Raw genomic sequence first — 23,793 nt, 5'->3', positions numbered from 1 at the left:
GCTCCACGATTCTCCCCACTCGGCGCGCCGGCGTCCTCCCATCTGCACCCGTCTCCTCGCTCCGGCTGCGACCTTGCGATCTGTATACTAGCTCCGCTCCCATTTGCCGTCTCCCTGCCATCCTGCTTCCTCCACGCGTCCGCCCGCCGCCGCTCGCGCTACTCTCAAGCTTGCTCCTTGCTGGTCGACGACCGAACTTGGAAGCGCTCTTCGGCCCGCGCCCCCGCTCTGTACTTCTGCTCCTCTCTCTGCGTCACTCTCCGCTCTGCCCTGCAATTGACAAAATGCTCTCCACCTGCTGTCTGTGGTTGCGCGTGCCACTTGTGCGCCCGTCACCGCCTCGCTGTCCTCGGCACGCTGGAACACGGCAGGCGCCAGGCGCTGCGGGCAAGAGTGCGAGGCGATGGCGACGCGGGCAGCGCGCACGCCTGGCTCGCACGCATCTCGCTCCGAGAGCTTGATGCTGGAGCAGGCAGCATGCGCAAGAGGCAGGCTCGACCATGACGCACGCCGCGGGCCCCTTGAGCAAGACAGCGTAGCCACGATGGAGTGAGAGCAGCCAGGAGCGCGAGCAGGAATGCGAGCATGGCCAGCCGTCGACGGCGAGAGGCGGTCACGTGCACGCGCCACGCACGGTCCGCCGTGGCTGCTGCCGCCAGCAGCGAGGCCGTGCGCGCGCGCCGATGCGAGCTTCTTCCTGTTGCAGCCCACGTCACCCCCACCTCGCCCTCCCGCTTCGCCATGCGTCTGCTCCTCTCGCTGCTGGCGCTCAGCGCCGCCGCAGCACGCGCCGCGCTGCTCTACTCGCCCGCCGACTTCCACCTGCTCAGCGCCGTGCGCTCCGTCGATCTCGCCTCGGGCTCGCTGGCGCGCATCCAGGACATCCACGTCGTGCGCCTGCCTGCCGCGCGGCAGCGCGACAGCACCCACGCCGAGCTCGACTACTTTCTCGCCCTCTCCGCCGCCGAGGCGGCACAGCTCAGCTTCTTCGAGTGTCTCGCCAAGTCGGGCGGCGGCCTGCAGGCGTCCGACCGCGCCGTGCTGCAGCCGGAGCGCGTCGTCGGCGCCTCGCTGCCCGGCTCGCAGCTCTTCCGCGTCGCGCTGCCCGCGCGCTTCTTCGCACAGCAGCACGACACCGTCGACGCGCCAGACGTGACGCTGACGTGCGCCAGTGTCGTGCTGCACCAGGCGGCGCCGCTGCCGCGCGAGGTGGCGCAGAAGGAGGACATGTTCCTCCACTGGCGCGGCGACAGTGCGCCGCGCACGCTCTATGGCGCCGACAAGGGCCGCGTCAAGGTCCGGTGAGTGGAGCGCAGACTGGCGCAGGCCCGCCAGCCGGCCGGCGCACTCGCACGTGCCATGCGTGCATGCCGTGGCAGCGGCGCCGCTGTTCCCACCGCAGCCGGCTGATCGTGGCTTCGTGCAGCGTGCCTCACCCTCGCATTCTCTCCTTCGCCAACTCGGGCGGGGCGGAAGCGACCAAGTCCGGCACGACGATCACCTTTGGCCCCTACGAGAGCATTGCGCCTCTCGCGCCCGGCGCAGAGCTGAGCGTGGGCAGCGTGCACTACCTGCACGACAGTCCCGTCATCTCCCTCGTCGACGCGGAGCGTCACGTGGAGATTTCGCACTGGGGCGACAACGCGGCCGTCGAGGACCGCCTGTGGCTGCGCAACGATGGGCCCCAGTGAGTTGGGCGCGTGCGCCTCGGCACCTGCTCGCGTGGTCCGACAGACAGGCTCATGCTGCGCCGTGCCTTGCGACAGACTCAAGGGCCACTTCTCGCGCATCGACCACCAGATGAGCTCCTTCTACACCAAGGACAACTCGCACGTGCTCAACTCGCTCGTCATGCATCTGCCGGCGGGTGCCAAGGATGCCTACTAGTCAGCTGCCTGCGTCTTGCGCCTCTCCTGCGCGTCCGTGACCTCCTTGCTGAACCCCCTCCCCTGCCTTCAGTCTCGACCAAATCGGCAACATTTCCACCTCTCACTTCCGTCCCTCGCCTCCTTCTCCTCCGCACAGCTTCACCTCGACGCACCTCCTGCCCTCGAACCGCGCCAGCTCGTTGGACCTCAACCCGCGCTACCCGCTCCTCGGCGGCTGGAACTTTACCTTTTCCGTCGGCTTCAACCTGGGCCTGAGCGAGGGCGGCTGGGGCAAGCACCTCGGCGGCGCCAAGTACAGCGTCGCCATTCCTTTCCTCACGCCCATCACGGACGTGGCCGTCGACATGGCACGTACGCGCATCGTGCTGCCCGAGGGAGCTTCGTGAGTCGGGTCTTTCGAGTCGCACCTCAGGCTCGCCCTGCACATGGCTTATGCCCTCTTGCACACACACAGCGACATTTCCGTCTCGCTGCCCTTCTCCGTCGACTCCGAGACACATGGCCTCTACACGACGTACCTGGACAGCACCGGGCGGCCCTGCGTGCTGCTGGAGCGTGCGCGCTGCAGCGACCAGCACGGCGGCAACGTCATTGTGCGCTACTCGTACTCGCCCGCCGCGCACGCGCGCAAGCCCGTCGTCATCGGCCTCATTGCGCTCGCGGCGTTCACGGCCGCCATGGTCGGACGGCGCGTGGAGAGCAAGATTGGCGCATAGAGAGGCAGACACGAAATGCAATGCAATCGAACGTGCACACACGCGCACACAGCCTGCGCAGAGTCAAAGAAGAGGGGTATCTATTTGGCTTGCGAGCGCACCGCTCGCCGCAGTAGCTACACCCGCAGGGCCCGCACGTTGCGGCCGCTGGTCAGCGCCAGCCAGTCGGCGCTGCGCGTGGCGTCGCCCTTGGCATAGTCGTCCCACTCGCCGTTGCTCTTGCGGTTCTCGTTGGGGCGCCACCACGCGACGTTGTTGATCATCTCGCTGCTCTCGTACGCCAGGATGGGCGTTTCGGCCGCGACGCCGCGGGCGTCGGAGCTGGGCGCCGGCGAGGGAGAGTAGGTGGACATGGCGGAGGACGGCGCGGGCGAGGGACCGGCCCCGTTGCGCGAGCGTCGACCCTGTGCGGAGGCGGAGCGCAGCGTCGAGGAGGCCAGGTCGTACACGAGACACTGCGCGTCGTCGCCGGCAGTGCAGATCATGCCCTTGCTGGCGCCCTGTCCCGGCGGGCCCCACGCCACGGCATTCACGGCCGCCGAGTGGCCGCGCAGCTCGAGGATCGGCGAGCCGGGCGCGCGCACGTCGAGGATGGAGATGGCCGAGGCATCTGCGGCGAACGTGGCGAGGTAGTTGGCGTCCCAGGGATTGAAGGCGATGCGTAGCAGGGACGAAGGCATGACGGCGGCAGAGGAGCGTTGCGAGGCGCTCGTGCCCGGACGCGAGCCGGCGTTGCCGCCAGGACCGGCGGGCGCGCCCGTCTCGTAGATGATCGTCGAGTGCTCCAGGCTGCGCAGATCAAAGACGCGCACCGAGCCGTCGGCGCCCACGCTGGCAAAGACGTCCGACGAGCCGGGACACCAGTCCACATCGTACACTTCGCGGTCGTGCGCGATGAGCTGCGTCAGCGCGGTGCGCGTGGGCAGGTCCCAGATCGTACACGTCGTGTCGATGGAGGACGTCACGATGAGCGACGGCGTCGGCGCGTTCCAGGAGAAGGAGGTGAGGGGAGCCGGCGGGGAGGACGAGGACTTGGACTGCAGGAGGAGGCCGTCAGTCAAGAGCGCGGAGGATGCCAAAGGCCAGCACACGGCGACAGTGACTGCACATGAGCGCTGTGGTCGACGACTTGCGCACGCCGCGAGATCCATCGCCTGGCGCCGATCGTGCTGACCCGCGTCTCTCTCCCACTTGCTCTTACGCGCACTCACATGTGCCAGCACGCTCTTTTCCCGCAGTCCAAACGGCAGCGGCGCGCCCTCTCTGCGTCCCACGTATGCACTGCTGCGATCCTCCTCGCGATAGCACTCCCACACGCGCAGACAGTCGGCCGTCGTCGCCAGCAGCTCACGATCGGCCCAGCCGTCGCTGCCGCTGCCGCCCTCGTCGCCGCCGCCCTCGCCCGCCGAGCCGCGCCACGAGGCACGCTTGGCGGCGCGCGACGTGGGCGCGTAGCGCGGCGTCGAGGGCGGCGAGGAGGAGGAGAGACTGGCCGGCTGGAAGGAGAGCTTCGTCGGCGGATACGGGTGCGCGGCCGAGGCGAGCAGATCGAACTGAGGTCTGGTGGATGCGGGACAGGTCAGCCTGCCGGTCGCGGTGCCCGTGCCGGCGGACGCCATCTTCGCTGCCCTGGCCACGCGGCCAGCTCCGCCGCCAGATCACAGCCACAGCCAGGTGCTCACCCGCTGCCGTCGTGTGCCTCGCGCACGCCCAGCACCTGCACCTCGTTGTGCGTCTCCTCGACGAAGCTGCCGATGGCCAGGCGTGCGCCGACGATGCCCGCGGCCGAGCTGGGCGCGGCGCGCGGGTACGGCGCCGGCGACCAGGCGAGCGCATACACGGGCCCTGCGGTGGAAGAATGAGCGTCAGCACGAAGGAAGGCCGAGGAGCGAGACTGCTGTCCACGCACATGGCGCCTTGTACTCGAAGAGCGACATTGCCGCAGCGGCAGACGCGAGCGCGGCCGTGGAGCGGCAGCGTCACAGCACGAGCGTCGAGCGGCGAGCTCTCAGCAACGCCTGCGCGACGCAAGAGGTACGGCAGCTGGGCAAAGCGAGACGCCACGGCGCTGCGGCGTGCCGAAGCGCAAGCGAGCTGGCCGCTGCGCGGGATGCGCACCGACGCTGCGTCGCCAGTCGGGACTCGCCGAGCGCGCCGAGCGAGGCAAGCCGGGGTGCGAGACGCGGAGGGCGCACGGGGCCAGGCGTGCGGTGCTAGCAGCTGTGCAGAGGTGGGAAATGGCGCTCGGGCGGCGTGGGTGGAGCAGCACAGCGGGCGGAGGTGAGGGTGAGAGTGGCTTGGAGGAAAGAAGCAGCGCGGCCAGCACGCCAAGGCGCGGCGGGCGCCCCGAGCGCGACGTGCGCACGGCCGCCAGCGCGCGCGCCGCTCGGCTGTGAGGGATCTAGATGCGGGCACCGCCTCCTTCTCGCGCGCCGTGCTGCGTGGCTCCTGACCACCACCCCGCAAGTGCCAGCAGGCAGGCCGCACGTCCGCTCAAGCATGCATTGCATCGACTGCGACATCTCCACCACACGTGCTCTCCACTCTGCGCTGCGCCGGCCTCTCACGCAGGCTGCGGCGTGTGCCTCTTCTCCTCCTCCACGCCCGCGCCGCTGCGTTCCTCGCTCGAGCGGGCGTGGCTGCGCGCCTGCGCCTCGAGGCGCAGCCGCTCGTCGTCGTCGCGATCCACGTCTCTGTGCTTCATCAGCAGCGCGGCCACCACAAACGCCGCGCCCGCCAGGCTGGCCAGCAGCTGGAAGACGCGCTGGAAGCCGCGGCGGTAGGCCTCGCGCAGCGCCGCGCCGTCCGCCGCGTCCGCCGCGCCGCCGGCCAGCAGCGTGCCCGAGTGGCTGAGCGCCGCGCGCACGCGCTCGCCGCTCCAGCCCAGCGGCAGCAGCGCCGCCGTGGCCGACTTGTTGCTGCCAAGGCAGAGCGCGGTGTCAGCCCAATGTGCCCCCTTGCGCAGCCTGCGCGCTTTCTGTGCAACGACGCACAGCACAGTGCCGGCCAGCGCGAGGCCCAGCGCGCCGCCGAGGTTGCGCACAAAGTTGCGCGTCGCAGTGACGGCAGCCATCTCCTGCGAGACAAGGACAGTCAGGTGAGAGCTGGCAAGCCGCAGGGCTCGCCGCTCGGACGCACCTTGCGCGGCACAGCGCCCTGAATGGCAATCAGCGAGGCTGGCCAAGTCTGTCAGCTCGAAGTTATCGGTGCCGAGGGTGGCCATGACTCACGCTGCAGCGTCGCTCCGACGCCGACGCCCGCCAGCAGAGCTGCAGGTGCGGGCGCTGGTGTCAGCAGACGTCCTTCGCGCGCGATTGCCTCGCCACACTCACAGTAGCCGATCTGCTTGCCGAGCCCCGAGGACGAGTCGAGCGTCGAGAAGAGGCCTAGGCCGACTGCCCAGAGCGCCCATCCCACTAGCAGGATCTGCCGAGCGGAGGTCAGCGGGCCGGATGCTCGGGCAGTCTGACTGGCACGCACCTCGCGATACCGGCCTGTCCAGGTGATGAGTAAGCCGCTGAGCGTCGACGCGGCAGCTGGAAGCGCTCGTCAGACTGCTGCAGATCAGTGAGTGGCCAAGCTCTACACTCACTCTGCACGACGGTCAACGGCAGCAGCAGGCTTCCAGCTCGCGTCGCGGAGTAGCCGTACGCCAGCTGGTAGAACTGCGGGATCATGTAGACCTGCGTCACGAAGAGCCAGCCGTTGATTGTCTGCTCCACAATCCCACCGAGGTGAGCCAACGCAAACCCTGTCGCTCACGCCGGGCGAGAACGCACCTGCGTGATACAAGCGCCACACACGACGCCGCTCTTGAAGATGCCCAGCGGCATCAAGGCGGGCCGCTCCGCGCTGCAGCCGTAGCCCTGCCACAGCACGAAGGCGAGGGAGGTGGCGAGGCCAGCGAGCAGGGGGCCCAGCACGTGGGTGTCGTCCCACGCATACTCGCTGGCCCACGTGAAACCGAGCTTGGAGGCGATGAGCGGCCAGCACGATGCATCAAGCTATGAGACGCGACTCACAACGAGCAGCAGTGCAGCAGCAAAGGACAGAAAGGCGCCGAGCCAGTCAATGGCTCGAGACTTTTGCCGCCAGTCGCCCTCGACGGGCTTTAGCGGCATAAAGAACCACACGGCCACGCCGCCGAGGAAGGAAAGAGGCAGCATCAGACGGAAGATGTTGCGCCATGTTGAGGTGGAAGCGAGAGCACCTCCGATGACGGGACTGTGGAGGCGTCAGCCGAGGAAGGCGACTTCTCATCGCACATCTTGACGGACCCAATGCCATTCGCGAGTGCCACGACGCTGCCAAGACAGTCGAGTCAGCCGAGAGACGCTGCGTGCGTTGCAAGGGCACTCACGCGCCCAGGATGCCCTGGTACTTGCCACGCTGCCGCAGAGACACCACATCCGAGACGATGATCTGGGCAATCGTCATGAGGCCGCCGCCTCCGAGGCCGGTCACGCCGCGGAAGACCGAGAGACTGCGAGCGGAGGATGCTTTCAGCGCCACATCCACCGATTAGGCACGCTGGCACTTCAGGTACCTGATCACGTCCGTCGCCAAGCTGCTCGCCAACGAGCCGAAGAAGACGACCCAGATGCCGGCGAGCAGCAGCACCTTGCGTCCGGTGATGTCCGAGACGCGGCCATAGAGCAGCTGGCAGGCCGTGCTGGAGATGAAGTAGGCGCTCGAGATGAACGACACCTGCGAGCCGGCGTTGAACTCGGCGCCGATGATGGCGAGCGCCACGGAGAGCGTCGTCTGGTCGATGAGCGCGACAAAGTCGATGAGCGCCAGCGCGAGGAAGATCTGGGCCGCAGGTCAGCTGCTGAGCCCGGCGAGCGGAATTGCGACGGCGACCCGACTGACTGGGATCAATTTGCTGGGCGGCAGATAGTTGGTCTGCTCGGCAAAGTGGTGCGCCTCCTTCGAGCACGTGCAGCTAGCTTCCTCTGGCTGCGCTTCCTCGCCACTAGCTGTGGTCGGAGCTTCGCTGTGACGACCTGCGAGGGAGGACGGAGTGGAGACCTCGATGCTGCCGCCGTCGCTTCGACCGCCGATGCGGTCTGGCACGAAAAGGTGCGCGAGGTCCACTTCTTTGCGCATGTTGAGAGCTTGCGGGTGGTGGTTGCAGCTGAAGCCTGGAGAAGCCGAGGTCCGACATCTCTCGCCGGCCGAACAACGCCAGAATAGCATCACAGCAGCATCACGTGCTGAGCGCGGCGTTGCGAAGGCGCCGGACGGAAGGAAAGAAGCGCATAGACTCCTCGTCGTCCAACCCAGAGATCAGATCACAGCGTCACAGTGATGTGAGCGTCTATCCTCATTCGGGGACCTGTATCTCGGCTCCGCACGCCAATGTGGCGCTAGGCCAACTTTTCGGGTACATCTTTCATGCCTGGCTCGACGCTACCGCGAGGGTACGAGCTCTTGGCATGCACGTGGACCGGTCAACTGGAAGGTGTTGAGCAGCGTCAGATCAAGTGTGCGGCTGCAGCAGCTGTGGTGCGCCAGAGCCCTTGGGTCAAAGGGAGCCGCGGAGGATGACAACCTCGGCGAAAGGCCTGAGCCGAGCTGCTGGCGTACGCATGCCGCTGCGCGACCTCCCGATGTCGGGCAATCAGAATCGTAAGCGCGCAAGCGGATGTGCCGCCTTCAAGCCGGCGGCGCCGTTTTGACAGGAGCACGGACCTCTGAAAAGGCGCCGGGAGGGGCGCCGGCGTCGAAGAAGGCGCCGAGAGGGGCGGCGACGGGCACGCTTTAGCGCCGCACGCGGCCGGCAAGGTCCTCACGCGGCCATGGCGCGCCGCCCGCGCGTGCCTGGCGTGCGTGCTCAGGGGGCGCACTCCCATCTGATGCCCCTGAGTATGGCCCTCGCCGCAGAATCATCCGCACGGCGCACGCTGCGATGACACCACCTCCATCAAAACAGCTAGGTGGCACGGGGCGACTCGAGGCCTACCACCAGGATTTCCGCTGGCGTCGGCCACTCCAGTGCCGTGGCGCCCGCATGGGCCCCTGAAGATGGCCGATGGCGCACGACTCTTCACCTCGCGGGTGCGCCGGACCTTTTGTCTTTCGGCCAACGGCTCGTGCGCAGCAATGCACGAATTTAGCAGCATTTCGAGCTTGTTTGTGCGCTACACAAAAAGACCTCCGTGCTACGCTCCGGCTGCTCTGACCGCACAGCTCTCCGTGAGCGGACGGTGCGGGCGTAAGTCCGCGGCCAAGCTGGCCGCACTCCTCATCCTGGTGTAGGGCACGGGGCCCAAATGGGCTTGCACGACCGAGCAAGGGCTGCTAGACAGGCCTCAGCGACCTCAGCAGGTCGCTGCTCGGCATAGACGGACGAGATGCCGCGGACGGCGACAGAGCGGCGTGCTCCGCAGGTGGCTGCGACCTGACGGGTGCGCAGAAAGCTGGCGGCACTGACGTGCGACAGCGGCCGGCCGAGGAAGAGCACGTAGCGTACACCTCCTGTGTCTGCGCTTTTGTCGTCAAAGGTGCTCTGGGCTTAGGCGCCAGATCAGCGATCTCAGGGTCACACAGCTGTCAGAGCTGCGCAAAAGCACTTGGGCCCCTGGTGCGCGGCCGGTCAGGTCACGGCTATAAGACCACGGCTCTGATCTCGACGGCGCCGCTCGCATCCTCCTCACCTTCGCCTGCCAAAATGTTGCTTGACAACGAGAGTAATGTATTCAGAGGACAACGGTCGCTTCAAGATTAGTGAGTCGGCTACGGGCCTCTCTCTGCATGCGTCGCCCTGACCCGCTCCTCGGCAAGCTTTGATCCAGACCAGCACCGGCCAACACCGCTCGTCGAGCTCCCGAAAGAACTCAACCCATTCTTCGACGAGCGCGTCCACATCTATGTCAAGCTGCATTCGACTCTGCCTGGTGCGTATTGTGACCTCCTCGTATCCCTCTGCCGCGTCGCTGACGGCTCTCACCCTCCAGCCGGCAATGTGAAGTCGCTGCCGGCACTCAATATGTTCCAGCAAGCCGGTCTTGACGCCGGCACGGAGCACCGCATCAAGCGCATCGTCGAGTACTCGTCCGGCTCGACGGTCATCTCGATGGCCATGCTGGCGCACATGCGCGGCATCGACGACGTGAGCGCCTTCCTGAGCAACAAGACCAGCTCGGCCAAGCTGAAGCTCATGCGGGTGAGCCTTCGCGGGCCCGTGACGGTTGGAATTGTGACTGATCGCGCGTCGCCTCTGCAGTTCTTCGGCCTCCGTCTGCGTCTCTTCGGCGGGCCATCGCAGCCGGAGCCGCTCGATCCTCGTGGCGGCATCGCCGCAACAAAGCAAGCTGCCGTCGGCGAGCACGCGCTCAACCCCGACCAATATTCCAACCCGGCCAACTACGGCGCACACGAACGCTGGACCGGCCCGCAGCTTGCGCGGCAGCTGCCCGAGATGGATGTCTTTGTCGCGTAAGTCTTGAGACGGTGTTGGTCCATGATCGATACTGACGATGCGACTGCACAGAGGCATGGGAACCGCCGGCACCATGACGGGCACCGGCCTCGCTCTCAAGCGTCTGATGCCGCGGGTTACTCGTGTCGGCGTGACGACGCAGCCAGGCGATCGAGTGCCAGGGTGAGCCGTGCTCCACGAGTCGCGAGAGACGGCGCGCTGACCGTGCGAGCCCTCCAGACCGCGTGCTGAAAGCATGCTCAAGCCCGTCGAGTTCCCATGGCGCGACGCCATCGATGCGATGGAGTGGGTCACCTCGCCCAAGGTGCGTTGCATGCGCGAGGAGTTCACTGCAGCTCGCTGACGCCGAACACCTCAGGCGTATGCGCGCTCGCTCGAGCTTTGCCGCTACGGTCTACTCTGCGGCCCCTCGTCCGGCTTCAACCTCGAGGGACTCCTCCAGTTCCTTCGCGGACACCAATCACGCGGCACGCTCGACTCTCTGCGCGCCAGTCCCGACGCTCCGCTCCACGCCGTCTTTATCGCCTGTGACGGCCCGTACCAGTACATCGACGAGTACTTCGACAAGTGTCCCGCCGATGCTTTCCCGCCCATCGAAAATGAGGGGCTCATCGACGTCGATCGCTACCGCTACGACGACGCGTGGGAACTAGGAGCTGTCGAAGCACACGAGAAGCTCGGCGCGACCGCACCTGTGCCTTCGGTGCCCGTGCCTCGAAGCATCGACGTGCTGCTGCGCCGCGGCTCGGACTCGAGCACGGCGTCGGAGACCGAGTCGTCGGACAGCGACGAGCAGAGCGACGCGCCCTCCACCCGCCGCACGTCGATTGCCTCGTCGGACGGCCTGCGCGAGGCATCGAGCATCAAGCCGCGCACGCTGGTGCTCGACCTGCGCAGCGCCGATGAGACGCACGCCATTGCCGGCAGCGTGCGTGTGCCGCTTGCCAGTCTCACCGCCTCCACGCTCTGTCCCTTCGCCGACGCCGCCGTGCTGGCCCGTCAATGGCGCGAGCTCGACGAGCTTCTCGACCCATGCAGCGCTTCGTCACGCAGCCAGAAGCTGCAGCGCCTGCTCGCGTCGCACGCCGGCGAGGTGCTGCTGGTGTGCTACGGCGGCGGCACGGCGCGCGTTGCCAGCTCGGTGCTGCGGCAGCGCGGCCACGAGGCCTTCTCGCTCGCCGGCGGCATGCGGCGGTGGCAGCACGGCAGCTGGCCGGTGGTGGCGACGAGCGAGGTGCACAAGGGCGAGCTGCTGATCTGAGCTGGGCGAAGAGCGAGCTGGCCTCGCTGCAATGCTAGAGCTACGTGTGACGCTGCGACGCGTGACGAGCAGCGCGTCAGTGACGCTCATGGAGGCCCACGTGGCAGCGCATGGCGAGCGACAGCGCACGAGCGAGTGTGACCGAGAGCAGCTGCCGCAGCAGGTGCTGGCGTGCGCTGTGCTGCTGCAGGCTGGCGAGGAGGACGAGCGGTGCGGGCCGAGCGAGCCGGTGCAGCGGGACGCGGCCTGCGGGGATGTGGATGCGGGGAAGCGAAGGACGCGGGGCACGCTCCGCGGACCCGCGCCCGGGCGCGCCGCGCCTTGCCCCGGCCGACTCGACTTCCCCGCGCCGTCCTCTCCTCCTCTCTCTCAAGCTCCACCCACCACATCCATCCTCTCACACTCTTGCCGCGTGCTCGTTGTTCTAGAGTGAGTCGTGTCTGCTTGGTGTCTGGCTGCAATGTCGTGGCGCGGTGTCGTGCGTCGGGTCCCGCTGGCCGAGCTGCTCGTCGCAAGACGCTGGCTTCGACGAGGTGCATGCTGCGCTGGCGCCTTGCCAGTCTGCTGGGCGACAGCAGCCGTGACGGCGTGGCAGATGCAGCTGCTGGAAGCGTTGGCTGCCAGACTTTGCCAGCGTGCAGCGTGCTTGTTGGCTGCAGCGACGGTGCGGCGCAAGCTTCCCCGCATCCTCCTCGCGCCTGTCCAGCGTCATCCGCTCGCGCTCCACCTTGCTCGCTGCGGCGTCTCGCTGTGCATGCGTCGCACTGCAGCGGCCGAGCGCTGGCTCTGCCTGCTGCATGCTGCTGGCTTGGCCTCGCTGGCATGCCCTGTGCCAGGGCGGCCAGGCCAGCCAGCAGCTGCGCCGCTCTTGCAGCGAGGTGGAGCGCCGCTGCGGCGCAAGCGGACGAGCACATCTCCGTCCGTGTATGCGCATCTCGTCCCTCGAGCACGGCATCGCACCTCTCTGCTCGCCGTCGTCGTCTCTCATGCTTGGCCGCCAGCGCATGCACGATGCGCGCGGCGAGGGCGCGGCGAAATAGAGTCGCGCGCGCGCGCAGAGGGGCAGAGAGAGCCGGGGTGCCTTCTTCGCGGTGTGGGTCGCAACCCTGCAGCAGCAGCAGCCAGCGCGATTTTGCTCCCTCGCGATCTCAGCGCTGCCCTCGCCTCGCTTCACTTCGGAGCGCAGGCCAGCTTACGTCTCGTCCGGGCAGCTTTCAAGTCTCTCGCGCTGTACCAAGGAGCGACCTCGCTAGCGTCTGGCCTCTCCGCGTTACCTCACGCCGTCGCCTCGTCGGCCGCCGCCCGCCCCGAAAGCCGGCGCGCACCGCTTCTGCCTTCGCGTCCCACCTCCATCCCTGCGTCGCCTTCACCGCACGCAGCCCCACCCGCCGCCCGCCCAGCATGCACCCGTCTCTTGCGGCCCGCCGCGCCGCCGTGTCCTCCTGGACACTGGCTAATGGCGCACAGATCCCCAAGATCGGCTTCGGGTGAGTGTGCCGCGCGAGGCTCGGCGTGCCGGTGCAGCGCTCATGCGCGCCCGCCGCCCGCCAGCACGTGGAAGATGAACAAGGAGCAGGCGCTCAGCTCCGTCGGACACGCCCTCAAGACGGGCTACCGGCACCTCGACTGCGCCTGGGCGTACCGGAGTGAGTGCCGCTGCTGCTGCTGGCACGACCCTGGTCAAGGCGCTGACACGCGCCCGCAGATGAGGACGCCGTCGGCGAGGCGATCCGCAAGTCGGGCATCAGCCGCAACGAGCTCTTCATCACCTCGAAGCTCTGGAACACGTTCCACGGCGACAACGTCGAGGCCGGCCTCGACGCCACGCTCAAGGACCTCGGCGTCGACCACCTCGACCTCTACCTGATCCACTGGTGAGCACCAGGGCGCGCGGCCCGGCACTGGCGCGCATGCTGACCGCATGCACAGGCCCGTCGCCTTCTCCAACCCCAACGTCTCGCAGATCTCGTCGATCAAGTCGCAGACGGGCCGCCCCGTCGAGGTGCCGCACCTCTCCGGCGACATCACGGCGACGTGGGCGCGCATGGAGGAGATGGTGCAGAAGGGCAAGGTGCGCAACATCGGCATCTCCAACTTCAACATCCGCCGCACCGAGGAGCTGCTGGCCGCGTCGACGACGCACAACCCCGTCATCAACCAGGTCGAGGTCAACTTTGGCGTCGCCAACGAGGAGCTGCTGCACTACTCCGAGGCGCACCAGATCATGCTGCAGGCCTACTCGCCGCTCGGCGGCAGCGGCTACGCGCAGGGCTACCTCGAGGACCCCGTGGTGCAGGACGTGGCGCAGCGCAACAACATGACGCCCGCGCAGGTGCTGCTGGCGTGGCCCATGGCGCGCGGCATCATCCCGATCGTCAAGAGCAACACGCCGCAGCGCATCGAGGAGAACTTTGCCGCCGCCGAGAAGAGCATCGCGTGGGACGACGTCGTGCACCTGACGCGCGAGAGCGAGGCGCGCGGCATCGAGCGCACCGTCGACCCCAGCGAGGCGTGGGAGACGGACCTGGACATCTTCGAGGACGGCAAGGACCAGACGCGCCTGCTCGGCCTCAAGAAGACGTCGCTGGAGGTGCCGCCGGCACACAAGGCCGACGGCTCGCACTTCCTCGAGCCGCGCAACGACCCCGAGGCCAAGCCCATTGGCCCCGGCGGCACTGCCGTGCGCGAGATGCACTCGCTGGCCAACGTCGCCAGCAGCTCGCGCGTCAGCCGGCCGACGGCGCTGCAGGTGGCCCTTGGCGGCCGCCGCGCCATGTCCTCGTCGGTGCGCGCGCGTGCCGCCGCGGCGCCGTCCACCAGCGGCGAGGCGGCCCCGCCGTCGGCGTCTGAGACGCCCGCCGTGAGCGCCAGCCCGCTGCTGGCCAACTCGTCGAAGGCGGCGCTGCGCACGCCGGGCCTCAAGTTCACCGATGGAGAGGACGGGGTCACGCGCGAGACGCGCAAGATGAACCTCTACACGGTGCGTCGCGGCGCGCGCTCCTTTGCCTCTGTCGCCGCGTCTTCCGCACCGTCGCCCGCTGCGCCGTCGTCGCTGGATGTGGCCCCGGTCGCCCGCCCCGGGCGGACGTACACGGCGCGCAAGGCGTTCCTGTACGAGCAGTACGCGCGGCTCATCGCCGAGAGCCCGCTCATGATCGTCTTGACGCACCACAACCTGTCCGTGGCGGACGTGTCGCGCATCCGGCGGGACCTGGCCGCAATCCCGGCGCCGGAGGAGGGAGTGCAGGCGAGCCTGACAACGGTGCGCAGCGGCGTGCTGCGGCCGCTGCTGCGCAACCACGCCTCGCTGGGCGTGCAGTCGCTCGAAGAGGCGCTCGAGGGCCCGACTGCCCTGCTGACCGTCGGTGCCCTCTCGCCCTCCCACCTCAGTCGCGTGCTGGCCGTGCTTGAGCGCCACTCGGGCGCAAAGGCCATGGCCGCGGCGGCGCAGGAGGGCGCGGCGCCGGCAAAGGTGCCGCGCATCGTGCCGCTCATCGGCCTCGTGCAAGGGCGGTCACTGCGCCTGCCGGCGCTCAAGGCTGTCGGCGAGCTGCCCGACCTGGCCACGCTGCGTGCCCAGCTCGTCGGCCTGCTCTCGTCGCCGGCGTCGCAGCTGGCCGCCGTGCTGAGCCGTGCCGCCGGCGGCGACATTGCGCTCGCCCTCGAGGCGCGCAAGCGGTCGCTCGAAGAGCCGTCCGCTTGAGCGCTGCCTGCTCTCTCGTGCCTCCTCCCCTGTATCGCCACTACCCCTCTTCTCTCCTAGTCGTGGAATCCATCTTTCACCTGTACCTCTGTGCACCGTCGACTGACGCATTTCCGCCTGCAGGCCGTGCGCGACGCCCAGAGCCACATCCTGGCCTCCGACGAGACGGCCTGCGTGTTCGGTGAGCGCGAGTGAGGCCGCACTGTGCAGCGCTCGTCTGAACTCTGCTTGCAGGCGAGGACGTCGCCTTCGGAGGCGTCTTCCGCAGCACCATGGGCTTGGAGAGCGAGTACAGCCGCGAGCGCGTCTTTGTGAGTGTGCCCGCAAAGACGCCTTGTCGCCTCGTCTGACGCAGCCACATGATAGAACACGCCGCTCAGCGAGCAGGGCCTTGTCGGCTTCGGCATCGGTGCGTAGCACGGTGCAAGTCTGCATGCGCTTGGCGGCTGACACACGCCACAGGCATGGCGGCCATGGGCCACACGGCCATCGCCGAGGTGCAGTTGTGAGTGTCGGGTCCTCCTCGACGGTGCCGGCTCCTGACTCACTGCGCTTGCTCTGCAGCGCCGACTACATTCTCCCAGCGTGAGCCGACATGCAGAGAACACAACGCCTTGGTCGCTCATGCGCCCGCACAGATACGACCAGATCTGCAACGAGGCGGCCAAGTACAACTACCGCAGCGGCGGGCAGCACACCGCGGGCAAGCTCACGATCCGTGCGCCGTGCATGGGCGTGGGGCATGGTGCGCTGTATCACAGCCAGGTGCGTCGCACAGTGCTGCTGACTGGCATCGCGCTCACGTGTCGCCATCGGTTCAGAGCGTCGAGCAGCTCTTCGTTGCCGTGCCCGGCCTCAAGGTTGTGATCCCGCGCTCGCCCATTCAGGCCAAGGGCCTGCTGCTGGCGTCGATCCGCGACCCCAACCCTGTCATCTTCCTCGAGCCGAAGATGTGAGCGGGCGAGCGAGCTGCTCGGCTTCTCTCACGCAGTACTGACCCGCTCGTCTGCCAGCCTGTACCGCTCATCCGTCGAGCACGTGCCGATCGACGACTTTACGCTGCCGCTTTCGTCTGCCGAGGTGCTGACGAGCGGCGATGACATCACGCTGCTCTCGTGGGGCGCGCCGCTGTACTCGTGCGTCGAGGCGGCCAACCTGCTGCGCAACCCGCCGGCGAGCATTGCCAAGCATGTGCCCGAGTCGCTGCGCGGCGCAAACGTCGAGATCATCGACCTGCGCACCATCCTGCCGTGGGACCGCGAGAGTGAGTCTGCTGCACGCCGCCAGCGGTCAGGCCATCCCTGACGCTTGCGCTCGCAGCTGTGACGAAGAGCGTCATGAAGACTGGCCGCTGCGTCATCGTCCACGAGGCGCCCGTCACCGGCGGCGCAGGCGCCGAGATCAGCGCGCACCTCCAGAGCGCAGCGTTCCTGCGGCTTGAGGCGCCGATTGAGCGCATTGGCGGTGAGTGTTGAGCGAGTTGGCCCGAACTGCACGTCCTGACACTGCGACCAGGCTGGGACACGCCGTTCCCGCACGTGCACGAGGTAAGTCGCGCGATGCCAGCCCTGCCGGTGCGATCCTGACGGTCTCTCGCCCTGCTCCAGACATTCTACAAGGTGCGCCTTGCCGCGCTGCTCGGCAGGGACCAACAGACTAACGCGACTTGCCCTCGCAGCCCGGCTCGCTGCGCATCGTCGACGCACTCGTCCGCTCGCTGTCGTACTGATAGACGCAGCCCGCCCTCTGCTGCCACCTGCACCAGCACATTTCTTCTCCCTTCCCAGCACTCTGATTCCCCTGTCCGCTCTTCTGCAGTCCTTCCCCATTCGTCGCGTGTCAATGCTCATGCATCTTGGTTATCCTATCTGTCATTTCCCTCTACCCTTGCTGCTGCGCGCACTTCGGCCTGCAGGCGTGCCGATGTTAGGTCGAGAACGGCGCTGGCCTGCTGACCGGCGTGCCGCTCAGTGAGCGTGCCCCCGGTCGAGCTCGAAACGGATGCCGCTGCAGAAGGACAGGCGCGTCAGCGATGCTCTGCTGACCTCAAGGCCAGAATCCACGCCCCGCCGCCTCGAATGCCACCACAAGCTGATATGCTCGTGCAAGCGCCAGTGCGCCGGACGCTCCGACGAAATGCGGCACTGCCAGACTGGCTAGCTCTTCGATCGCCCATCCGGGCGAGTCGTCACCGAACGACGCACGGTCTGCGGGCCTGTCTCGTCCCCCGCGGCACCCTTGAGCCGCAGCTCGCGCGCTCCTGCGAGCTGCTCTCGCTAGGTTGCACAATCCGCTCGCCATCACATCTCCCGCTACTTTATGGCTGAGCTCTACGCACCAGTACTGCAAGGGCTGGCGTCAGCAAGCGGCCGACGACCACGCAGGCTGGAGAAGACTCACAGGGCAGGCCTTCGGTCCGGGCTTGTCGAGGTTGATGAACACCTTGGGGTGGCCCAGCGGGCCGTCACCTGAGCCAGCAAGCGGTCAGCCCAGCGCGAGACTTGCGAGGCTCGGCGCTGCTACACGGCAGCAGTGTCGCGAAGCTGGCAAACGCTCCTCGCGCGACAGCGTGCCAGCCTCACTGGCAGCCTTTTTCTGCAAGGTCACAACACCAGGCAGATGTACGGCAACCAGCACACATGCAGACGCCGCTACTCTGCTTCCTCTCCGCCCGACACTTGCACACTCACCTCCGTCGCAGCCGACGACGCGCGCGGCGACGAGGCGGATGGGCTCGCGCTGGATCATCTCCATGGCGCTGAGCGGCTGCGGCTGCAGCGCCATGTCCATCTGCTCGAAGCGCGGGCCCTTCATGGCCTCGGTGCGCGGCTGCTGCGTGGGCGACCACGTGCCGGCGAGGTTGGGCGACTGCTCCTCGACGACGGCCGGCGGCGTGTGCGGCGCGGCGGCGACGGTGGGGGCGCGGGCACCGCCGCTGCGGGCGGGCAGGCGCTGCGCGACGGCCGGGCGGCTGAAGAAGCCGGCAGGCGTGTTGCTGGCGACGCGCGACGCCGAGCTGAAGGCGCGACGGAAGATCATGCTGGCGGAGGAGAGGGGTGCTGGAGGCGGAGAGGCGAGCTGTGCGAAGGTGTCCGGGTGCGGCCCAGCGACGTGCACGGCTGTCGCGCGATTACAACGGGCAGCGGTAGTCGGACTATGGCGAGGCGCCCGCCAGTGCTAGTCGCTGCCCGCCGCACGTGACGCACGATTATTCTTGGTGCGGGCCGCCCGCCTGAGCCTTCGCTCTCTCTCCTCGCCGCCGCTGTCTGCGCTGCCTTCTCCTCCTCCACCGCTCTGGCATCGCTGCCGCACCCTCCACACCACAGCGCAAGTGTCACAACCGCACCTGCATCTCCCCCGCCGCCGCTGCCCCCCACGAGCAGCCTCGCGCCGCCCGCGCGCAGCCTGCTGAGTCGCGCCAGCTGCCGCCGCTCCACTCTGCCGTGCGCCATCACCTTCCGAGCCGCCGTTGCTGCGCCTCTCTCGACGTTCGCCGCAGCGCCTCTGCACGCCGCTGTGTCTCGCTTGCTCGCACGCCGCCCGGCCTTGCCGCGCCTGCTCCCGTCTGTCGCCGCGTCCGGTGCAGCTGCAGCGTCGCGCCGTCTCATGAGCCAGCAGCCGACGCAGGATCCCTCTCCCGCCTCTAGACGCTCGCCGCGCTCCAGCGCCGCCGCTCCTGCCTCGCTCCTCGCGCGCATCGAACCCGTCGCACAGGCCTCGCAGTCTTTGCACCCGCGCAAGCGCCGTCTCAGCACCGACCAGGCGCCTGAACACTCGCGCCGCACGCGTCCCGCTCCTGCCATGGCCGACGAGTCTGGCTCGTGGCGCACCGGCGCTGCCAGCGGCGAGGCGCCCTCGGGCGGCAGCAGCTGGGGCCACGGCGCCGCTGCTGCTGCTCCGGCGGCCGCTGCGGCCTCCAGTGGTGGGCGGCGCAACGGCGGCGGCCGCAATGCCCGCGGCGGACCGGCAGCCAAGTGAGTGCCTGTGTGTGCGTCCCTCGGCCATCTGTGTGCTGAGCGCTGCTCGGTCCCAGGCGTAAAGCTGCTCCGGCGCCGAGCAAGCCGATGAGCATCCTGCCCGCGCCCAGCCACACCATCGAGTACCTGCGCGAGACGTACGCTCGCATGCTGGGCAGCTCCGAGATGAAGCCGGCGTGGCTTGACAACCCGAAAAGCCCGGTGCAGAACCACGTCATGGCCATGACGGGCGCCAACCCGAAGTACGAGGTGGAGGAGGGCCACGTCGAGGGCCGGCGTGAGAAGACTTACAGGTGCGTGAACGAGTGTGCCGCTGTCATGTCCTCACGGGCTGATGAGCTCGATTGCTCTTCTCCTCAGAGCCACGCTGGTGGTGCACCAGCAGCCCGAAGTGATCGCCTACGGCGATGCACGCTCGGCCAAGGACGCCGAGAAGGTTGCTGCGCTGCATGCGCTGCTGCTCCTCGTCGAGCGCAGGCTGCTCGGCAGCCGCCCGCCGCCCGGCGTCGCCAAGGCGGCCGCGGCGTCCAGCGGCGCCGCCGCCGCTGCCGCGCAGCCGACGGTCCAGCTGTCCGACAAGACGATGCTGACGGCCGAGCGTGCGCGCGAGTTCATGGAGTACTACTGCAAGAAGTTCAACTTCGGCAAGCCCGACATTCTGCTCTCGCAGGGCACACAGCAGAAGGGCCGCCGGCAGGTGCAGGCGGGCTGGGAGGCCGAGATGGCCGTTGGCGGCCGGCGCATCGGCATGGCGCAGGGCAGCAACAAGAAGGTCGCCACGAGCAACGTGTACCTCGACACGGTCAAGTACCTCGAGTCGTGCGACCCCGAGCTCTGGCGCCAGTTCGACATGACGCACAAGCCCGGCGCGCCTGTGGGCAGCGCCCCGCACGTGTACTTCCGCATCTCCGACGAGCTCGACGACGAGCTGCGCGCCGTCTATCAGGACACGCGCCAGAGCATGCTCTACGCCAAGCGGCCGCGCCTGGCGGGCGTGGCGCAGCCCGGCGAGGCGCGCAGCGAGTTGGTCGCCCAGAAGCCGCGGGACCAGCGCCGCTTTGGCGGGCCCGGGGCCGCGTCCGAGGAGGTGCTCAAGCAAAAGAGCGCGCGCCTGCTGGCCGACCTGGACGCCTACCAGACGGCCGACCGCGTCAAGGCGATCCGCGAGCAGCGCCACAGCCTGCCCGTGCAGCAAAAGGCGGGCGACGTGCTCGTCAAGATCGAGCTCAACCAGGTCACCATCGTCATGGCAGCCACCGGCTCGGGCAAGACGACGCAGATTCCGCAGATGCTTTTCGACGACTACATCCTCCGCGGCGAGGGCGCCAAGTGCAACATCTTCTGCACGCAGCCGCGCCGCATTGCCGCCATCAGTGTGGCGCAGCGCGTGGCCAAGGAGCGCGGCGAGCGTGTCGGCGAGACGGTCGGCTACCAGGTGCGCTTCGAGGCCAAGACGCCGCAGCCCAACGGCTCGATCACGTTCTGCACCACCGGCGTGTTCCTGCGGCGCCTGCAGTCGGCGCTCGGCGACTCGAACGCGAGCAACAGCTTCCTCGACAGCCTCACGCACATTGTCGTCGACGAGGTGCACGAGCGCGACGTCGAGACGGACCTGCTGCTCGTCGTCATCAAGCGCCTGCTCGCCGAGCGCAAGCGCATGGGCAAGAAGGAGATCAAGCTCGTGCTCATGAGCGCCACGATCGACCCGACGCTCTTCCAGAACTACTTTACCGAGCCGCCGCCGTCACTCAAGCCGGCGCCCGTCGTCGAGGTGCCGGGCCGCAGCTTCCCCGTCGACAAGCACTACCTCGAGGAGACGATCGCGCACCTGCAGTCGCAGCGCCTCACCCACCGCGACGGCGCCTGGGTGTTCCAGGAGAAGAACGTGCGCGACTATCTCGAGCGCGAGCTGAACCAGGGCGGCGGCATCGTCAAGCGCGTCATCAATGGCGCGCCCGGCGCCGAGGCCGAGGCGTCCGACGCCATCGACGACCTCGAGCTGCCGTACCCGCTCATCAGTCTGATGATCGCCGACGTGATCAACCGCTCCGACGACGGCCACGTGCTCGTCTTCATGCCCGGCTGGGAGGAGATCAAGGCGGTCAACACGATCCTGCAGGACACTCGCTCGCGGCCGCTGCTCGGCCTCGACTTCAATGACTCGAGCCGCTTTGAGGTGCACATCCTGCACTCGTCGATCCCCGTCGCGGAGCAGCAGGCCGTCTTTGACCCGCCGCGCGACCCCTCGATCCGCCGCATCATCCTCTCGACGAATATCGCCGAGACGTCGGTGACCATCCCGGATGTGGTCTACGTCGTCGACACGGGCCGTGTGAAGGAGAAGCGCTACGACCCAGAGCGCCACCTCTCGAGCCTCGTCTCGGCCTGGGTCGGCACGTCGAACCTGAACCAGCGTGCCGGCCGTGCTGGTCGCCACCGCCCCGGAGAGTACTACGGCGTGCTGTCCAAGGCGCGCTACGACCAGCTCAATGTCAACCAGACGGTCGAGATGAAGCGCACGGACCTCAGCAACGTCGTCATGCACATCAAGGCGCTCGACATTCCCGGCATGGAGGTCGAGGACGTGCTCGACGCGGCCATCGAGCCGCCGGCGCCCGAGCGCGTGCGCGCTGCGATGGAGAAGCTCTTCATGGTCGGCGCGCTGGATCAGAGCAAGGCGCTCACGTCGCTCGGCCACGTGCTGCTGCAGCTGCCCGTCGACGCGGCGATGGGCAAGATGTGCCTCTACGGCGCCTTCTTCCGCTGCCTCGACCCGACCCTGACGCTCGCGGCCGTGCTGACGAACCGCGACCCGTTCATGGCGCCTATGGCACTGAAGCGCGAGGCGGACGCCGTCAAGGACAGCTGGTGCCCGCCCGACTTCCGCTCCGACGCGCTCACCGTGCTGCGCGCCTACACGCACTGGTGGGACATGCAGGGCCGCGGCGACTACCAGGCGGCGAACCGCTTCTGCTCGGACAACTTCCTGAGCAAGATCACGCTGCTGCAGATCCAGCAGGTCAAGGAGCACCTCTTCTCGTCGCTCGAGAAGGCCGGTATCATCGATGTGACGCTCGGCAGCGCCGCCTCTGCGCGTGCGCCGGCGCCCCGCGCCCACGGCGTGCCGACTGGGCCGGCCTCGCGCATGCGCTCGCACCTGACCGAGACGAGCCCCGAGCTCAACGTCAACTCGGGCTCCACGCCGCTGCTGGCCGCGCTCATTGCGCTTGCCTCGACGCCCAACTTTGCCATTCGTTCGAGCGAGAAGGTCTTCCGCACGTCACAGGACAAGGTGAGATGCGCTGAGACTGCTGGCTCGTGCGCGTGACGCTGACTGCTCCCTCCCAGGCGTGCTTCATCCACCCCTCGTCGGTGTGCCATCTCAAGCACACGAAGAACAAGGAGTCGGAGAACACGGGCGAGCGCGAGCTGCTGGCGTTCAGCGAGAAGATCCGCAACGTGTCGATGGTGACGGCGGGCGGCGGCAACAGCAACCCGCAGACGAACCTGCGCGGCGTCACGCGCCTCGACCCGCTCACCTACATGCTCTTCGGCGCGAACCAGGTCAGCATCGCCGACGGCGGCATCTACTGCGACGAGTGGCTCCCGGTGCGCGGCCACTTTGAGAGCCTCGACGACGTCGAGCGCCTCAAGGGCATCCTCGACGTGTGCATGCTGCGCGTCATGGAGGGCTGCACGCACGTCAAGCGCGGCCCGCGGCGCATTCAGCCGCAGCGCCAGCAGCAGCCAAAGCGCTGGGGCGAGGACGATGACGACGCCATCGAGGGCGAGCACGCCGAGGACGGCGCCGTGGACGCGTATGGCGACCGCTCCGACCTCTCGCTGGCGCCGCAAGAGATCGAGGAGTTTGAGCGCCTCACCTCAGGCATCGTCGGCATTCTCGACCACTACGCGCACGAGCGCTCGTGGAACGCCAGCCGCGGCAGCACGCGGCCCGCCACGCCGCAGGGCTATGGCGGCGGCTCGGGCCCCGGCAGTGCGTATGGCGGTGCCTACGGCGGCGTGCCCAACGGCGGCGGCGGCGCATACGGCAGCAGCGGCAGCGGCTACAACTCGCCCTACTCGGCCGGCCCGCCGATGGGCAACAGCGGCGGCGCCTACACGATGGCTGCGAGCTCGCTGGGCCTCAGCGGTGCGCGGCATAGCCACAGCGGGCCCGGCAGTGCCTACAACTCGCGCCCGGGCACGAGCGGCAGCGGCACCGGCCCCAGCAGCGGGCCCTCGGCGCTCGGCTCGTGGCGTCGTGGTGGCGCCTAGCGTGCGTGCGAGGCCCGGCGTGCTCGCTGGCCAGCGCCAGACGCACTTACTTACCCAAAAGACGACGATCTGTGATGCGACAATCTATTCTAGACGATTCCTGCGCTACAGCGTGTGCAAGCATCTCGTGATGGCAAACACATGCACGCAGGCTTGGCTGGCGGCTCTTCACGGGGTGTAGCCCTGCCCGACCTCTCCTGATCGGGTCCTGCCGGTCGACGCGCGTCGCACTCACACTCCCTCGCGGGGCACGGATCACATTCACTGTCAGTCAAGCACGTGGTGACAACGCTAGCGGCGCGGGGCATAGCGCATTGCAATGTCAATCGGAGTCTTGGGAAGGCCGAGGGCGACCTCGAGGCGGCCACGCAGCGTCTGGACGTAATGGAAGTAGGCGGCGCTGGCAGTGCGCGTGCCCGTGCCGTCCGGTGCCTCGTTGACCTTCTCGGAGACGGCCTTCCAGTCGACGTTGCGCTCGCCGGCCTCGAGCACGGCCATGCCGACGACGGCCGACTCCTTCTGCGT

The 23,793-nt window shown here is 68.0% G+C and overlaps 8 protein-coding genes across 8 annotated transcripts; 5 read left to right on the top strand and 3 right to left on the bottom strand.

The window, feature by feature from the left end:
- Window positions 1–710: 710 nt before the first annotated feature.
- Window positions 711–2,652, top strand: FA09DRAFT_329098 (Ribophorin I). The gene is made up of 5 exons (XM_025742030.1): window positions 711–1,301; window positions 1,427–1,687; window positions 1,767–1,886; window positions 1,960–2,271; window positions 2,344–2,652. Exons 1-5 carry the CDS (start codon window positions 742–744, stop codon window positions 2,603–2,605), a joined length of 1,515 nt encoding a protein of 504 aa, XP_025599436.1. The 5' UTR covers window positions 711–741; the 3' UTR covers window positions 2,606–2,652.
- FA09DRAFT_329096 (WD40 repeat-like protein) lies at window positions 2,640–4,886 on the bottom strand. The gene is made up of 4 exons (XM_025742029.1): window positions 4,515–4,886; window positions 4,288–4,450; window positions 3,817–4,165; window positions 2,640–3,642 (listed from the first exon to the last, which is right to left on the bottom strand). Exons 1-4 carry the CDS (start codon window positions 4,540–4,542, stop codon window positions 2,722–2,724), a joined length of 1,461 nt encoding a protein of 486 aa, XP_025599435.1. The 5' UTR covers window positions 4,543–4,886; the 3' UTR covers window positions 2,640–2,721.
- A 605-nt stretch (window positions 4,887–5,491) lies between these two features.
- FA09DRAFT_317228 (multidrug resistance protein fnx1) lies at window positions 5,492–8,296 on the bottom strand (the record flags this gene model as incomplete). The annotated part of the gene is made up of 13 exons (XM_025740872.1): window positions 7,478–8,296; window positions 7,152–7,417; window positions 6,966–7,088; window positions 6,883–6,909; window positions 6,628–6,829; window positions 6,385–6,573; window positions 6,198–6,318; window positions 6,086–6,141; window positions 5,938–6,031; window positions 5,836–5,874; window positions 5,744–5,781; window positions 5,599–5,681; window positions 5,492–5,523 (listed from the first exon to the last, which is right to left on the bottom strand). Coding segments are annotated over exons 1-13 (1,596 nt in total), but the record flags the coding sequence as incomplete, so codon positions are not given.
- Window positions 8,297–9,392: 1,096 nt separating this feature from the next.
- On the top strand, window positions 9,393–11,310 carry FA09DRAFT_295856 (putative cysteine synthase B; the record flags this gene model as incomplete). Its single annotated transcript, XM_025740141.1, has 7 exons — window positions 9,393–9,504; window positions 9,565–9,773; window positions 9,834–10,045; window positions 10,101–10,211; window positions 10,269–10,353; window positions 10,408–10,707; window positions 10,846–11,310. Coding segments are annotated over 7 exons (1,494 nt in total), but the record flags the coding sequence as incomplete, so codon positions are not given.
- A 1,401-nt stretch (window positions 11,311–12,711) lies between these two features.
- On the top strand, window positions 12,712–15,013 carry FA09DRAFT_296124 (hypothetical protein; the record flags this gene model as incomplete). The annotated part of the gene is made up of 4 exons (XM_025740153.1): window positions 12,712–12,797; window positions 12,862–12,956; window positions 13,016–13,184; window positions 13,240–15,013. 4 exons carry the CDS (start codon window positions 12,712–12,714, stop codon window positions 15,011–15,013), a joined length of 2,124 nt encoding a protein of 707 aa, XP_025599432.1.
- A 120-nt stretch (window positions 15,014–15,133) lies between these two features.
- On the top strand, window positions 15,134–16,742 carry FA09DRAFT_295907 (thiamine diphosphate-binding protein; the record flags this gene model as incomplete). Its single annotated transcript, XM_025740145.1, has 12 exons — window positions 15,134–15,194; window positions 15,248–15,324; window positions 15,380–15,422; window positions 15,476–15,518; window positions 15,578–15,598; window positions 15,652–15,778; window positions 15,835–15,965; window positions 16,027–16,277; window positions 16,334–16,477; window positions 16,529–16,560; window positions 16,621–16,632; window positions 16,692–16,742. Coding segments are annotated over 12 exons (993 nt in total), but the record flags the coding sequence as incomplete, so codon positions are not given.
- Window positions 16,743–16,963: 221 nt separating this feature from the next.
- FA09DRAFT_359757 (hypothetical protein) lies at window positions 16,964–18,052 on the bottom strand (the record flags this gene model as incomplete). Its single annotated transcript, XM_025745158.1, has 4 exons — window positions 16,964–17,020; window positions 17,352–17,356; window positions 17,414–17,481; window positions 17,704–18,052. The coding sequence occupies 4 exons, from the start codon at window positions 18,050–18,052 to the stop codon at window positions 16,981–16,983; spliced, it is 462 nt and encodes a 153-aa protein (XP_025599430.1). The 3' UTR covers window positions 16,964–16,980.
- Window positions 18,053–18,619: 567 nt separating this feature from the next.
- FA09DRAFT_337870 (P-loop containing nucleoside triphosphate hydrolase protein) lies at window positions 18,620–23,268 on the top strand (the record flags this gene model as incomplete). Its single annotated transcript, XM_025744040.1, has 4 exons — window positions 18,620–18,987; window positions 19,047–19,283; window positions 19,351–22,282; window positions 22,339–23,268. The coding sequence occupies 4 exons, from the start codon at window positions 18,620–18,622 to the stop codon at window positions 23,266–23,268; spliced, it is 4,467 nt and encodes a 1,488-aa protein (XP_025599429.1).
- Between the last annotated feature and the right edge of the window lie 525 nt (window positions 23,269–23,793).

Source organism: Tilletiopsis washingtonensis (genome assembly GCF_003144115.1).
Source record: "Tilletiopsis washingtonensis strain MCA 4186 unplaced genomic scaffold FA09scaffold_7, whole genome shotgun sequence".
NCBI classification, from domain to species: domain Eukaryota; kingdom Fungi; phylum Basidiomycota; class Exobasidiomycetes; order Entylomatales; genus Tilletiopsis; species Tilletiopsis washingtonensis.
The sequence above is the reverse complement of the archived record's forward strand: the minus strand, read 5'-3'. Positions and strand labels throughout refer to the sequence as shown.